At 38.2% G+C, this 15551-nt stretch overlaps 1 protein-coding gene across 2 annotated transcripts in view; it reads left to right on the top strand.

The window, feature by feature from the left end:
* Positions 1-15551, top strand: part of AHCYL1 (adenosylhomocysteinase like 1) — a 56966-nt gene that overhangs the window by 28635 nt on the left and 12780 nt on the right. For both annotated transcript variants that reach the window (XM_060773262.2, XM_060773263.2), the window contains exons 2-7: positions 7643-7754; positions 8642-8785; positions 9316-9416; positions 12328-12430; positions 13946-14040; positions 15030-15136. In XM_060773262.2, coding sequence (XP_060629245.1) covers positions 7643-7754; positions 8642-8785; positions 9316-9416; positions 12328-12430; positions 13946-14040; positions 15030-15136 — 662 coding nt within the window. The remainder of the gene's footprint in view (positions 1-7642; positions 7755-8641; positions 8786-9315; positions 9417-12327; positions 12431-13945; positions 14041-15029; positions 15137-15551) is intronic.

Here is a 15551-nt window from a genome sequence, read left to right as displayed (position 1 = left end):
CCTCCTCTCAGTCCCACCTCCATCTCAAGCGCGGTTGATGGGGATGATAGAGAGGGCCTTCTTGGTGATGGTCTCCAGGCTTTGGAAATGCTCTTCTGAGGGAGGTTAGGCTAGCCCCTTCTCCAAGCCTTCCGTATACAATTGAAGATATGGCTTTTTAGACAAGCCTTTGATCATGTTTAGAAACCCTTAAAGAAGATATTCGAGGACCTAGAGATTATTTTACCATGCACTTTATGATACTAATATTGATTGCAGTTGTTTTATATCTGCAGCTATTGGTGCATTTTATTGATCTTAATTTAACCAGGGTTTTTTTTAATGATGTTTATGTTGGGTGTTATTGCTTTTGTGTTATTGTCTTGGCACTTTGACAATAAATGTCAAATGTTTGTACCTTGAGTGCTTTGCGAGCTGACCTGAGTCCCTCTGGGAGATGGTGGCGGGGTATAAATAAGTAAGTAATTTTATTGATTAGCCCTTAGGCCATATCACAATAAGAAATAGAACAACAAGGACTGTCAAGATCTTATCACAGTACACTTAGTAAGTTAAAATATGACACTTATAACAATACAGTAAATAAATATGATAAAACATGATAAAACTGATAAACTTATCAAGCTGAGTATATACATCATATTTCATTATCACCCCTACAATTTACCCCAATCAGCCCTACATATGTGGTTCTCAGATGTATTGTTTTCCTTAAGTACAGAGCTGTTTTATATGTTATTTTTGGGTCTTGGCCACGCATAAAATATGTTGTTCTGATGTGAGAATCCCAATACATTGTCCGTTTGATATATGGACCAAGGTGGAAGGGGTATAAATAAAGTTGTTTTGTTGTTGTTGTTGTTTTCTTAACATTTAGATTAGCTAAAAGTTTAAACTTTTCTCGGTACTTATTACATTACCATTCAGATCTTTCTATTTAGGGCTTGACTTGTTGGATGTCATTTTCTGATAAGATGAACAATATTTTATGATAATATAATAATAATAACACTTTATTTGTACCCCGCTACCATCTCCCCAAGGGACTCAGTGTGGCTTATATGAGCCCAAATACAATAATACACGCAATAGTAACAACAATACAAGCAATTAAAATAAAAAACATGGAAAATAAGATATGCAACATTAACAATAAGACAACACACAATTGAAACTGTGCTAAGATGAACAATATGCTGATTTTGTGGAACATAAAATGGCATTGTAAGTAGTAATTGGTTTGATCAAACCTCGCTTTCCTTTTTTCCAAGATCTGGATAGAATCATAAAGATCATGATCAGGAGTGGTTTAAGAAGACTTATTTGGCAAAATTAGGTGTAATTCCAAGAAAGCAAATTAATGAAGAAAGATAAAGGCCTGGAATGTGGGAACTTTTAGGGCATTTCAGACCCATCACTCCAGGTCATTTTCTAGCTTGGACTAATGGGAGTTAGACAAGATATGGAGGTTTTTCGCCTCTGTTATTGGTTAGCAGATCCTCTGGTTTTTCAGTTTTTACTTTCTGTGCTACAGATAGTATTCAGTTATTTAGAAACATGGTTGCAAACTATTGATTTCTTTCAAAAACAATGATTTAGAGTTTACAGTGAGTCCTTGCTATTCCCTGGAGTTTGATACCAGAAGATCCTGTAGATATCAAAATCTGTGGATGCTCAAGTCCTGTTATAAACAGTTGTGTAGTAAAGTGGTGCCCTTTATATAAAATTGCAAAATCAAGATTTGCTTTTGGGGATTTTAAAAAATATATATTTTCAACCCATGAATGATTGAAATGCAGAATCTGGATAGGGAGGGCTGTTTGTTCTTTTCTATGTAGAATAGAAATATATGTTTTGGGTGACTTTTGAGGTCATGTTAGCAATTTTTTTTTTCTGTCCAACAAATTGAACCTTGGATTCAGTAATCTACATTTCATGAATAAGTTCTCAAATATTTGTGTAGAGGTGACGTTCATAGTTTTTAAAAGAATTACTCAGACAAAACCAATGAATAAATGTGCATTTAAAAATCAAATTCTTTCTGTTATATTTAATTTTCTGTTTTTCCAGGCCCCATCCCTCCCCTCCTTTCGTAAGAGCTTGAAGACCTGGTGGTTTCAACAAACTTTTGAGAACGACTAGTTCTAGCTCAGCCCTAGACATTGTTGAATATAGCCTTATTTTTCCTACCAATTACCCAGGTCACTTCCTCTAATAGGCCCCGGAAATGAACAGCCATAGACTCATACCTATTATTGTTGTTGCCTGCTATAGCACTGCACTTAATTCCCAGGCCCCCTAGAATTTTTGAGCTTGCATTAATCTCGGCCCAGCCTTTTAAATTGCCTTATTTATTTATCGTGTCATCAGCAACCATTGTATTACAATTCTAACAGAGCAAAACACACAGATTAAAAAGAAAAAGAAAAAAAACACAGAGATTTTGCAAATTTGGTAGTTGGTTAAATGTCCTTTGACCAGTATCTGGCCACTTGGAGTGCTTCTGGTGTTGCCGCAAGAAGGTCCTCCATCGTGCATGTGGCAGGGCTCAGGTTGCATTGCAGCAGGTGGTCAGTGGTTTGTTCTTCTCCGCACTCGCATGCCGAGGATTCCACCCTGTAGCCCCATTTCTTAAGATTGGCTCTGCATTGCGTGGTGCCACAGCGCAGTCTGTTCAGCGCCTTCCAAGTTGCCCAGTCTTCTGAGTGCCCAGGGGGGAGTCTCTCATCTGGTATCACCCATGAATTGAGGTGCTGGGTTTGGGCCTGCCACTCTTGGACTCTCGCTTGCTGGGGTGTTCCAGCGAGTGTCTCTGTAGATCTAAGAAAACTATGTCTTGATTTAAGTCGTTGACGTGCTGGCTGATACCCAAACAGGGGATGAGCTGGAGATGTCTCTGCCTTGGTCCTTTCACTATTGGCTGCTACTTCCCAGCAGATGTCAGGTGGTGCAATACCGGCTAAGCAGTGTAATTTCTCCAGTGGTGTGGGGCGCAGACACCCTGTGATAATGCGGCATGTCTCATTAAGGGCCACATCTACCGTTTTAGTGTGGTGAGATGTGTTCCACGCTGGGCATGCATACTCAGCAGCAGAGTAGCATAGCGCAAGGGCAGATGTCTTCACTGTGTCTGGTTGTGATCCCCAGGTTGTGCCAGTCAGCTTTCGTATGATGTTGTTTCTAGCACCCACTTTTTTGTTTGATGTTCAGGCAGTGCTTCTTGTAGGTCAGAGCACGGTCCAAAGTGACTCCCAGGTATTTGGGTGTGTTGCAATGCTCCAGTGGGATTCCTTCCCAGGTAATCCTCAGAGCTCGGGATGCTTGTCTGTTCTTAAGGTGAAAGGCGCATGTCTGTGTTTTAGATGGATTAGGGATCAGTTGGTTTTCCCTGTAATAGGCAGTAAGAGCACCTAGAGCTTCGGAGAGCTTCTGTTCTACCATCTCAAAGCTCCCTGCTTGAGCAGTAATGGCACGATCATCAGCATAGATGAAACTCTCTGTTCCTTCTGGCAGTGGCTGGTCATTTGTATAGATGTTGAACATGGATGGAGCAAGCACGCTCCCCTGAGGCAGGCCGTTCTTCTGTTTCCGCCATCTGCTTCTCTGGCCCTGGAACTCAACAAAAGCTCCTGTTTTGTAGCAGGTTTCCTATGAGGCGGGTGAGGTGGTAGTCCTTTGTGATATTATACATTTTTCTCAGGAGGAGGCGGTGGTTCACAGTATCATAGGCTGCTGACAAATTGCCTTGAACAGGCAGGATTACTTTTAATATATATGTTTTATGGCGACAATTTTTATTGTTTCGTTAATCTTATGTTTATGTTGTTTACTCTGAATGTATTGATGGTGTTACTTGGAAACCGCTCTGAGTCCCCTCAGGGAGATGGAGCAGTATATAAATAAAGTTTATTATTATTATTATTATTATTATTATTATTATTATTATTATTATTTCTTCTTGGCACTCCTGGTGGTAACATGCTGCTCTTAATGCCACACAAGCAACCTGTGCGGGTGGTCTGTAGAAGTAATCAACTTACATGAAATCACAACTATGGCCATGCTTGAATTGTGTGGCGTAAGATTTAGTGGTGGGTTTTATATTTTAAATCAGGTGGGGGGAATCTTACATCTTTTCCTGTGAGTGGGTAAGCTCTTAATTTTAGTGCTATAAAATGTGCCTTTTGAGTGAAGATGCAGATTTTTTTTTGGGGTTTTTTTTAATTGGTGGGTGGTATAGCTTATCTTATTTTCATTTGAAGCAATTCAAAGTGGCTTGGCAGCAAATATTTTAATTGTTATTTCTTTGGGACCAAGATAATAACATTTCCTTTTTGGTTTCCCTTAAATCTGTTGATCTATGGAGGTTTGTTTTCTCTTGCTCCTAAACTGAAAGGATTTTTCAATACATTACTCAGTTTTGTTGGATAGCAGGAATTGTCATAGATCCTTCACATTTTTAAGTTTCCATATTCTCTATCTAACTCACTGGCAGATGGGAAGCAAAGAAGAGCAACAAATGTCTGACTTCCCTTGGAATGCTTTCCATGGTTGTGAGCCACTGTGCAGAGCTAGATGCATTTGACAAAGTATCTTAAGTTAGTTACATAGTCCTGCTTTGTCTGAGCCCATCTAGGAATTTGAATGTGGAATACCCTGTACATTCAGTTTATGGTGGAGATCAGTGTGTTTTGAATACTCTGCTGTTTCAAAAATTCAGGATATAAGCAAACCATTTTAAGTTTTTACACTGCTTACCTGTCAGTAAACTTTATAATTCAGTCATAGCCACAGGGAAAAATTTCAAGTTAACTTAATCAGAACCCTTGCTCAACTTGTTTAAAATCCAGTTTGATGTTTCATACTTTTCTTACTGGGTTGCAAGTTTACATATTAATGTGTTCTATAAGTGGTTTCAGATTTATAATTAAAACAATTCCATACAGCCTGGAAAAAACACAACACTCCAGTAAAACAAATCTGTTAGCTACAAATCAACAAAATAATATGAGTGTGTGGGGTGTTTGTGTGGGTACAAACTGTTATTCGAGGTGGTGCTGTCTCATTTTTGTATCTACATGTTCTCATTCAGCATGCATAATTAATTTCTTGTTAGTACTGACTTGGCTAGACATAATAATTTCATAGTTTTTTGTTTAAATTGTCTTATTTGTTATTAGGTTGAATCTATACAAGGAAAATAATCCTCAGTCTCAATCCTGGTATATCACATAAAGTTATTTCTAATCCAGTTTTGAAATCAGATATTTTATGTGCCTGAAGACTCTGAAGTTTTTTTTTTAAAAAAAACCTCCATTTTGAACTGGTGCTACACTGCCATATAATGCAGTTTGAACGGCATTATATGGTCAATGTAGGACCACATTATGCAGCTTGAACTGCATTGAGCTGCATTATATGATTCCACACTGACCATATAATGAACTTTGGACTGCATTATATGATATTATATAACAGAATTAGTCTGGGTCGGTGTTTCTGAGAAAGAACTGGTATTTCTTTTTCCTCCATGTATCTTTCATTTAGGATTGGAATCACAGCAGAATCAAGGTGTGGTGGGATAGGAACATTTCAGGAGACCTGATTGTGTATACATGGCCAGTTCCATTTTTTCTCCTTTGCATTCTGGACATATGCATAGCTTATAATACGAAATGCTGCTTGCCTTTCATTGTCCTTTGGAATGGCAGTGTTCTTGTGAAGCAATAATCATAAACCACTTTCCTGGAAGTAAGAGGTTTTGAATTCAGTGGCACTTACTTATGAGTACTTTATAAGAGTGTGCTGTTAAGGCTGCAATGCTGTAAATTCTTGGGAAGAATTTACAGCATTGTCATTTGGATCATTTAAGGGGGTGAAAACAACATATTGAGAGCTGATGTATCCCCTCGGATATGCATCCAGTCCAATGGGAGTGTAGGTGGGCTGACAGAAAGTAATAAACCCATTGCAGTTGCTGTAGTGGTTGTCATCTAATTGGACATGAGCCAATATGGTGAACACATATACTGTATTTTCACAAATCTAACGCTTGCCTTTTTTTGGCTAAATTACCTTGCCAAAATTAGGGTACTCATTTGATTCATGTAATAGGATAATGTTAGTGCTGAGTCAAAGTAGTAGGGGAAGCTGCTTCATGGACTTCACCTGGAGTTTCTATTTGAGATATGCCATCTGCAATTTAATTGTCATAGCTCAATGCTATATAATCCTGAGATTTGTAGTTTGGTGAGGCATCAGCATTCTTTGGCAGAGAAGGCGAAAGGCCTTGTAAAACTACAGCCTCCTTGACCCTATAGCATTGAACCAAGACCGTTGAAGTGGATTCATTCCACAGCACAGATGCACCCTAAGGTTTCTTTTCCATTGCTTTGGTGTTCCAATACAATTGTTTTTAAAGAAGGAATTATTATTATTATTATTATTATTATTATTATTATTATATCCTGCCATCATCTCTCCGAAGGGTCTCGGTGTGGCTTACATGGGGACCAGGCCCAGTCAACAGAATTAAAATATACTGCAGTAAAATATATAGCATCACAATAAGTTAAAACAAAAACCATACAAGACATCATAAGAACATAAACTATCCACAACCAACAACCAGTAGCTGATCACAATGGGTGTGTTCAGAGTTTAAAAGGGCAGGGCAAAGGCTGCAATACAACTATAGAACAGGGTGGTAGTAAAGTGCAAACGCCAGATAATTAAATGAGAAGGCCCACATCAATTGATGAATTCTTAGTAGGCTGCAACTGTAATTGCCATATTATAAAGAGTGTGCCTTTTGCTGTTGCACATTACATTTGTCAGAAAATACTTTTTGGGGGGTTTATTTTCGGGGTTTTGAAAATTGAGGTGCGCATTAGATTTGATGGTGCCTTAGACTTGAGTCTTAAACTCGAGGCTCCTTCTTTGGAGGCTTGTAAACAAGTTGGATGGCCATCTGTTGGGGGTGCTTTGAATGTGAATTTCCTGCTTCTTGGCAGGGGGTTGGGCTGGATGGCCCACGACGTCTCTTCCAACTCAGTGATTCTATGAATCTATAAGTAAATATGGGTACATAGTAGAAACATCCGCTTGTACCAATGTGACTATATAATATGGCTTTCCAAACTGTGTGTGGCAGTAAAGAGGTCAAACTTGTACAGGATACTTACACAGTAGAGCTAGGATACAGCCCTCATGTAGATTCAGCCTTAGACCACTAAAGATACTTTGAATTTCTAAAAAAAAGGGGAGTTTTATGGAAAAAACTGTGTGCCCTTCATAACTGCTGGGGTTTGGGTCCAGGATGCCTAGCGGGTATCAAAATACATACATGCTAATGTCTCATTATAAACAATAACATAGTAAAATGGTGTCTGTTTGCCTTTAGGAATTAAATAAAAAATTTCAAGCCATGGTTGGCTCAATCAGTAGATGCAGAATCCATGGATATGCGGGGGGGGGGGGGGGGGATAATTACCATGTATCTTGGCATAGCATCTTGTATGTGGCCTAGTTTTTTGCAAACAGTGCTCGTTTGTTTGTCTTTAGTGTTCTGGAGAAGCAAATCTGTTAAGAAAATGATAAAGTACTATAAACATTTGTGTTCTCTCATTTCTTCTGTCCATAGCAAATCCAGTTTGCAGATGATATGCAAGAGTTTAGTAAATTCCCAACCAAGACTGGTCGCAGATCCCTATCTCGTTCCATTTCACAGTCTTCCACAGATAGTTACAGCTCTGGTAGGTGCCTTCTTTTTCTTTGATCCTTAGCTCCTCTTTGCCTATGCACCACTGTGAACATTAACATGATTGGAAACATTGAGTGATGATGCATTGTGTTACCACTAACATTTAAAGGGAAATGCTTACTATTTCTTTTTGGCAGCCTCACTCTGGATGTTCAGAAGCATTTAAAAGTATTGAATTGCATTACAATTGTTTGTGTTGAACTATCTGCAAAGATAAGGGCACACACCCTTACAGAGCAGCCTTTGCTGTAAGACACCAGCACATTGAGTTTACAATAAAAGGATGGTATTAAAGAAGTGGTCTGTAAAAGCTGCCACATCTTGTCCAGTTGCTTCAGTAGTCTGTTAAAACCACCAATAACACATGACCGTTTTACTCCATAATTACAAAAGCCAGCCTTTCCTCCTCTGCCATATATATCTGGCTTGCAGGAACCTGTTTCTATAAGTGGAAGGAGCCTGCTTTGGCATTGATAAGCACAGATAAGCGATGCTGTTCATTGAAAAATAAGTAAATGTATTGTATTCAATGTATTATCATTATAAGTTGCTTGAAGGAATAGATTTGATTGAACATCACCTTTACATTTGCAATACATAAGATGGATCTGTCTGCTAGTAATTTTCCAAAGATGTTGATATCATGCACTGTTTGAAACCCACATGGTGCCACCTTATGCCGGTATAGATGAGCCAAGAAGTGAAAGATTTGAAACAGGAAGCCAGATTGACCTGGATATTTTTCCTGTTGAAAATGAATTATTAGAATGCAGTTGAAATAGCACAGATGGTAAAATGTCAGCATTGACTAGAGATAATGATTGTCTTAATTTCTTTCATGTATAATCTGTTCTCACCAAGCATTTTTTTTTCCTCCAGCGGCATCCTACACAGACAGCTCTGATGATGAAGTTTCCCCTAGAGAAAAACAACAAACTAATTCCAAGGGCAGTAGCAATTTCTGTGTTAAGAATATCAAGCAGGCAGAATTTGGCCGCCGCGAGATAGAGATTGCTGAGCAAGGTAAAGGGTGTTTTCTCTTCCTTTGGGTATCATAGTCAGCAAACATTATGGTGGCACAGATCTGCTCTGTTGAAATGTCAGCAAAAGAAGCCTTTAAAAACCCTTTTTGAGATCCTTCTAACAGGTGTTTTTCATGATGCCAATTGCAAAAGTCTGCATATGCATTGTAGGTTATGACCAATATGTGGGAAATAATTTTGAGCATTTAGGTGCTAAGCAAACACACACACACACACACACACACACACAAAATGATCTTTTCCACACAGCTCCATTTGGGGACAATGACACCTTCTTGGCAACTTTCCGCCTTTTCTGGCTGCAGCATCCTTCAGTGGCATTTTATCTATTTCACTGAATAGTTTTCCTGACTTTGTCTACCTGTGGCCCTCGTTCTCATTATTTCTTTATAAACATAAATATACACACACATTTCTCTGAACTAAACTAATTCTGTGAGTCCACTGTGATTATTGTTTGGCTGCTTGCTGGCCTGAGGTTAATTTAAAATGGTTCTTTTGCTTTTGCAGATATGTCTGCACTGATTTCCCTAAGAAAACGAGCTCAGGGTGAGAAACCGTTGGCTGGAGCTAAAATAGTGGGATGTACGCACATTACAGCACAGACTGCAGTAAGTGCTCCATTCTTCCGTTTGTACAGGAGCTAGCATTCTGCTAACTGAAAATCTTTCCTCTCCAGGCCATCTTGATCAATTTCAATCTAAAGAGATAAGAGGAAGTATTTCTGTAAACAAGAATACAGTTTAGTTACTAAGCAATTTTAGTGTATCTACACACAAATACTCTGTTGCAAAGACATCTATTGTTATGAAAACATTAGTATATCAAGTTGTATGTACATAGAGTTTGACAGATAACTGCATGTTCTTTGGTTTGGAATTTAATGCAGGTTTTAGGTAGCTTAGAGTTGTGGTAAAATTATTGGGGAAGTCATGTGTGTTACATCCCACAGAACTATGGTTTGTTTCACTAATTGACTGGGTGTTTTCAGCAGGATAAGTTATACATTAAAAAAATGAAAATACTTTTGTTGTGGTATAGTACTGATGTACTGTTTTTATTTTCTGTGAAGCATTGCAATTTTTTGTGATGTATTAAATTTGCACCGGGGTGAGAAAACTGGTATATAAATGCAATAAATAAATACATAATTTATATATTTTATTTATTTACTTATTTATTATTATTTATTTCCGGTATTTCTACCCCATTGCTTCTCAACCCCCGAAGGGGGACTCAGGATGGCTTATATTTGATAGTAATTTGATGCCACTACATGTAACAAAGCAATATAATAACAGTTAAACAATAAATAGAGCATTCATTAAAAACAATAAAAATAATATTAACAACCATATCATCATTCCAGTAAAATCCCATATCCAAAGTGCTATTTATGCGTGCTGTCCAAAAGTCTGGTTCCAGAACCACAACTTCAGTTTATTCCTAAAAGACAGAAGGGATGAAGCCGATCTTACCTCTGTGAGAAGCTAATTCCATAGGCAGGGGAGCCACAGCCGAGAAGGCCCTGTCTCTCATCCCCGCCAGGCATTTTTGCGTTGCTGGCGGGAGCGAGAGCAGGGCCTCCCTGGATGATCTTAAACTACGAGGTGGAACATAGAGAGATATGTGTTCAGACAAGGAAGCTGGGCCAGAACCATATAGGGTTTTATATGTCAAAACCAGCACTTTGAATTGTGTTCAGAAGTGGACCGGCAGCCAGTGGAGCTGGCACAACAAGGGGGTGGTATGCTCCCTGTATGTTGCTCCAGTTAGTAATCTGGCTGCAGCCCATTGGACTAGTTGTAGTTTCCGAACAGTCTTCAAAGGCAGCCCCACGTACAGTGTGTTCCTTCACTTGTATACCGCTTTTCTCACCCCAAGGGGGGACTCAAAGCAGTTTCCAACATATTTTTGGCAAAATGTAATGCCTCGCATACATATGAAACCCAACAACAATAACATATAACTATCTATTAGATCATAAAAATGTAAGAATATTTGAACATTAAAATGTGGAATTCAAAACATATTAATGGAAGCCATACAAAAGAGACTACTTGGATAGACCAGATGGCCAACGTATAAGGACTTGTTAATTAAAAACACCAATAGCCTCAAAACTCACAAAGAGCTAAATCAAACTTACTGTAACATCTCCTGGCTACACTATTTGCAAATTAAAGAATATTACAGTCACGATAGGAAGATAGGCTTTAATTTGAAAGATGAAGTTTGGGACAAGATAGTTCAAACTGAAAAAAAAAACTCATTACCAAACAATGTAATAAAATGTATTGTCGAAGGCTTTCATGGCTGGAATCACTCAGTTCTTGTGGGGTTTTTCTGGCTATATGGCCATGTTCTAGAGGCATTTCTCCTGACGTTTCGCTTGCATCTATGGCAAGCATCCTCAGAGGTGAGGTCCTCACCTCTGAGGATGCTTGCCATAGATGCAGGCGAAACGTCAGGAGAAATGCCTCTAGGACATGGCCATATAGCCCGAAAAAACCCACAAGAACTGAATGTAATAAAATCTTGGAATGGTCAACGGAAATGTGCATGATCAAATGGTCAGAAAATCTTAGAAGACCTATACACCTTAATGAGTGGGAACAAATCTGGAACAAGAAACTAAAATACATCTGCGCTATGGATCTAAAGGAAAACTGGTTAAAGATGTTCCATAGGTGGTATATTACCCCTAAGAAACTTGGCCTGATGTACAAAAACATGGGAAAGAAATGTTGGAAATGCCATGACCATGATGGGAGTTTCTTCCATATGTGGTGGTCCTGCAAAGAGGTCACAAGATATTGGAAAATTATACATGAGGAATGTAAAAAAAATACTTAAAATAAACTTTATAAGGAAACCGGAGTATTATTTATTAGGCATCACTGACTTGGAGCTAACCCTAAACTTAAACAAGGACATCTTAGTTACATATATGACCACTGCAGCGAGGATTTCATAAGCGAAACTTTGGAAACTTGAAGAGCTTCCGACATTGACAGCTGGATAAGTAAATTAAGAGAAATTAGAAATATGGATAAATTAATGTTTCTTTTGAAGAAGACCTCGGGAAACCCAACAAAATCGACAGACTGGAACCTTTTCGAGGAATATGAAAAAAGTAATAAGGGAAAAGGCAAACTGGAGGAAAAGCATTTTTTTAAAAAAAAAGAAAATTATATTGTTCTGTTTTTTTGTTTTTGTCAAGATTTTTATACCTCTGTTTCCTACTTTTCTTCAACTATTGTTCCACCACTTTTTATGTAAATGAAATTTCTCATTGTATGTTTAATAAAAATCTATTTTAAAAAACATAGCAATATAAATCCAAAAATCACGGTCCAAGGCCATTCCAAATATCAAATATCAATTGCACATAATCCTTGATCATTCCTTGTATTGCTTACTGCCCAAAGGCTTGATCCCATAGCCAAATAGTAATATTCAAATCCATTAAGCTGTTTCTACTCCTTGTTAGGTTGATTATCTGCCTTCTTTGCCCTTCAGGTCTTGATTGAGACACTCTGTGCACTAGGAGCTCAGTGCCGTTGGTCTGCTTGCAATATTTATTCTACTCAAAATGAGGTGGCAGCTGCCTTGGCTGAAGCTGGTGAGTACAGGAGAGTTGCACAGAAATTCAACATCGACGATAGAAATGCTGCATAATTGTTCAGTGTTTAGAGTGCTTACTTATTACATCAAACCCTTAAATACTTAAGAATCATGGTGCAAAGAACCATTTGACTGCATTAGAAGCTCTTTGCTTTTTTAACCTCTCAAATTATGTTATTAGTATTCTGCAGCTTGTTACTAATTGTGTAAGCTTTTGACAATTTATTTGACATATAAAGTCCTGCCTTTAATTTAGAAAGAAGGACCAGATTATTTCATGAACACAAAATGTGAATCAATATAAAGTGTTGAATGAAAGATATGGGATTAAATGTGTTCTGTGTATGCATGGCGGTCATGCAAAAATATCGTTGATTGAGGTACAAAATCAGAGTTTCATGTTTTATTAGTCGGTCCATCAGTTAGTGTACTAGAATCAGACAAAGCTAGATCTAGAGATCTGGATGAAGCAATTTCCCACAGCTGCTTTGCACAAATATATACTATAGGACAATGATTAAGGTTTGGAGTAATAGGGAGATAGGACAGAGAATGACAAATCCACTAATCTTTTCTTAATGCTGTAATTTCTGTATATTCGGTATTTTACTAGTGCATGCATGATAACTTTTATGTCCGATTGTGAAAATTCCAGAAAGCATAAAAATGTCATTACCCATTTTACTGCCATTCTATTTTTTTTCTAATTTTTCTAAATGCTCAAGCTGTTGAGTATTTTATCAGCCTTGTTCAGACTCCCATGAATTAGCTAAGAGAGACTACATTTATCTAAAGAGGACATGTTCCGCTTGAGGTTATTTATTCTACAAGCATCTTTTGCCTTTGAAAACTCATGCCACAATATAGTTCATAGTTTTAGTCTGGAGATGCCATATAATTTTCTTTTCATCCTCTGTTCTTTGTGTATTCTGTGAAGACTACATTCTGAGGAATGGTTAAAAACCAGTGAGAAGTTTCTAAACTGCTATTACTTGCATAAGTTCAAAATACCCAAGCACTTCACAGACTGTACAGATTAATTATTTTAATACAGACTCTTTCTTGTCACAGGAGAAGACAGTATAATTGTTAACCAGCAGATGTTTAACTGAGCCTTAACCTTCCATTACATTTTAGTAACTAGAGTTTGCTGTCACTATCCTAATGTTTCTGGGTTGTATAAAGATGATGTCCCTTCAAATAGCATTGCCATTTAAATCTGTCATACTGATAACAAGAAAAGGAGCAGGGATAAAGCAGTGAAATTCTTTCCTGAATCTTAAGCATTCTGTCCAAAAAGTTTTGAATTCTTAGACAGTTTCCCAACAGTAGTGCTTTTTCCAAATGTACAACACATAGAGATGGTTATTCTCCTGGCTTTAGATGAAGTGGGTAGGGTAAGAACAGCTTGATATGTGTGCAATGTGACAATAATGGGCTTAACAGGAGAGGGTATCAATTGTCACTGCTTGAGAAAAACACCAGGTTGTTTGATTATTTTTCCCCTCACTAGGTGTTGCTGTGTTTGCCTGGAAAGGAGAGTCAGAGGATGACTTTTGGTGGTGCATTGATCGCTGTGTTAATGTGGATACCTGGCAGGCCAATATGGTAATGAACATTCCTTTGATTGTCCCCATTACAGACAGTCCCCAAGTTAGGAGCAAAATAGGTTCTGTAGATTTGTTCATAAGTTGGAGAGGGGTCAATACTCCTGTGGTGTTTGTTTTGCTATCTGTTCAGAAAATTTCACGTCACTTTCTGTCCCTATGATAACTGGATTTTGAAAAACGTTGCTTGTTATGGAAACAAGGATTGGTGATAAAACTTCAGTAGAGATGCCTTTTCCCCATGATAATAACTATTTCAGGAGTGAATTTCCCTTCCTAGGGGTGAATTTCTCTCACTTCCTGTTGTCTCACCCTTGTTCTTAACTATATATTGTTTATAAGTCAGATGTTTGTAACTTGGGCACTGCCTTTGGAAGTATATTGACAAGGGTTGAAAGGGCTAATTGAGGCACATCAAATGGAACAGGAAGGCAGTGGAAGGGCCAACTCTCAAAGGGACAGCCTAGGCTCCTCAAGGTTTACCAGGTTCATGCCAGTCCCATGGAAAAAGGTGTGAGCCTAGAGAATGGCCTGGGCTTCCCCTTTGCAGATCGGCCTCTTCCTGCCTGCCTAAACTGGAAGGCAGGCAGGAAAAGGGTTGACTGTGTGAAGGAAGTTCAACCCCTTTCTGGCCATGAGCTACATGTTGTGCAAGCCTGCCTTAGAGTAACCTTTTCTCCCATAAATTCATTGTGTTTCATATCGCATATATAATATGGGGACCGATTTTGGTCTGGTGTGCTAGATCACGTATGTATCTCTACTGTAACAATGCTGATTTATCATCAAAGGGTAAATAATAATGTTACCCCCTTCCTATTGATGTATTCGGTTGGTCAGATAATATTGATAAGTGGAATAAGCAACAGTACCTTCTTTCTGTTTTTACGCATTGACTCTGATCCCCAAATCTCTATGTGAATAACATTTATTCTAAGTTACGTGTGAGTGGCAGAAGATATGAGCTGTTTATACTTCCTGTATTTTTAGATCTTGGATGATGGGGGTGACCTAACCCATTGGGTTTATAAGAAATATCCAAATGTTTTTAAGAAGATCAGAGGTATTGTGGAAGAGAGTGTGACGGGTGTGCACAGGTAACAAACTCTAAGGGAATTGGAAAATTTTGGATATTATTTGTTCCACTTATTAAATACTTGGGGCGGTTTTAGGGTCTACTCTATATTCTTTATCTGATAAGCCATGCAAATCATGCAGTTCAAAAGCTGGAGAACTCTCCACATAGCAGACTTGTTTCTTCTTGCCACATATTATGTTTTTAAAGAAGGAAATAAATCTCCTGGTCATACTCTATAATCAGCCTGCTCTCCTTTCAGTTCATTTGTTTTAGGTTAGCAATTGCCTAAAGTGTTGCCGTTGAGACTTTTCAACCATCTCATTGCCTTCATTAGTATTTCAGTACTAGTTGTTTCTTAGAAATGTATCCGGTGCTAAAGTTACCAGTGACAATGACCTGCAATATTAATTGATGATCATTGGAAGCTCACTTTT

This window comes from Anolis sagrei, chromosome 4 (assembly GCF_037176765.1).
Source record: "Anolis sagrei isolate rAnoSag1 chromosome 4, rAnoSag1.mat, whole genome shotgun sequence".
In the NCBI taxonomy this organism is placed as follows: Eukaryota; Metazoa; Chordata; class Lepidosauria; order Squamata; family Dactyloidae; genus Anolis; species Anolis sagrei.
Note: the sequence above shows the minus strand (reverse complement) of the source record. Positions and strands in the feature narration are given on the sequence as shown.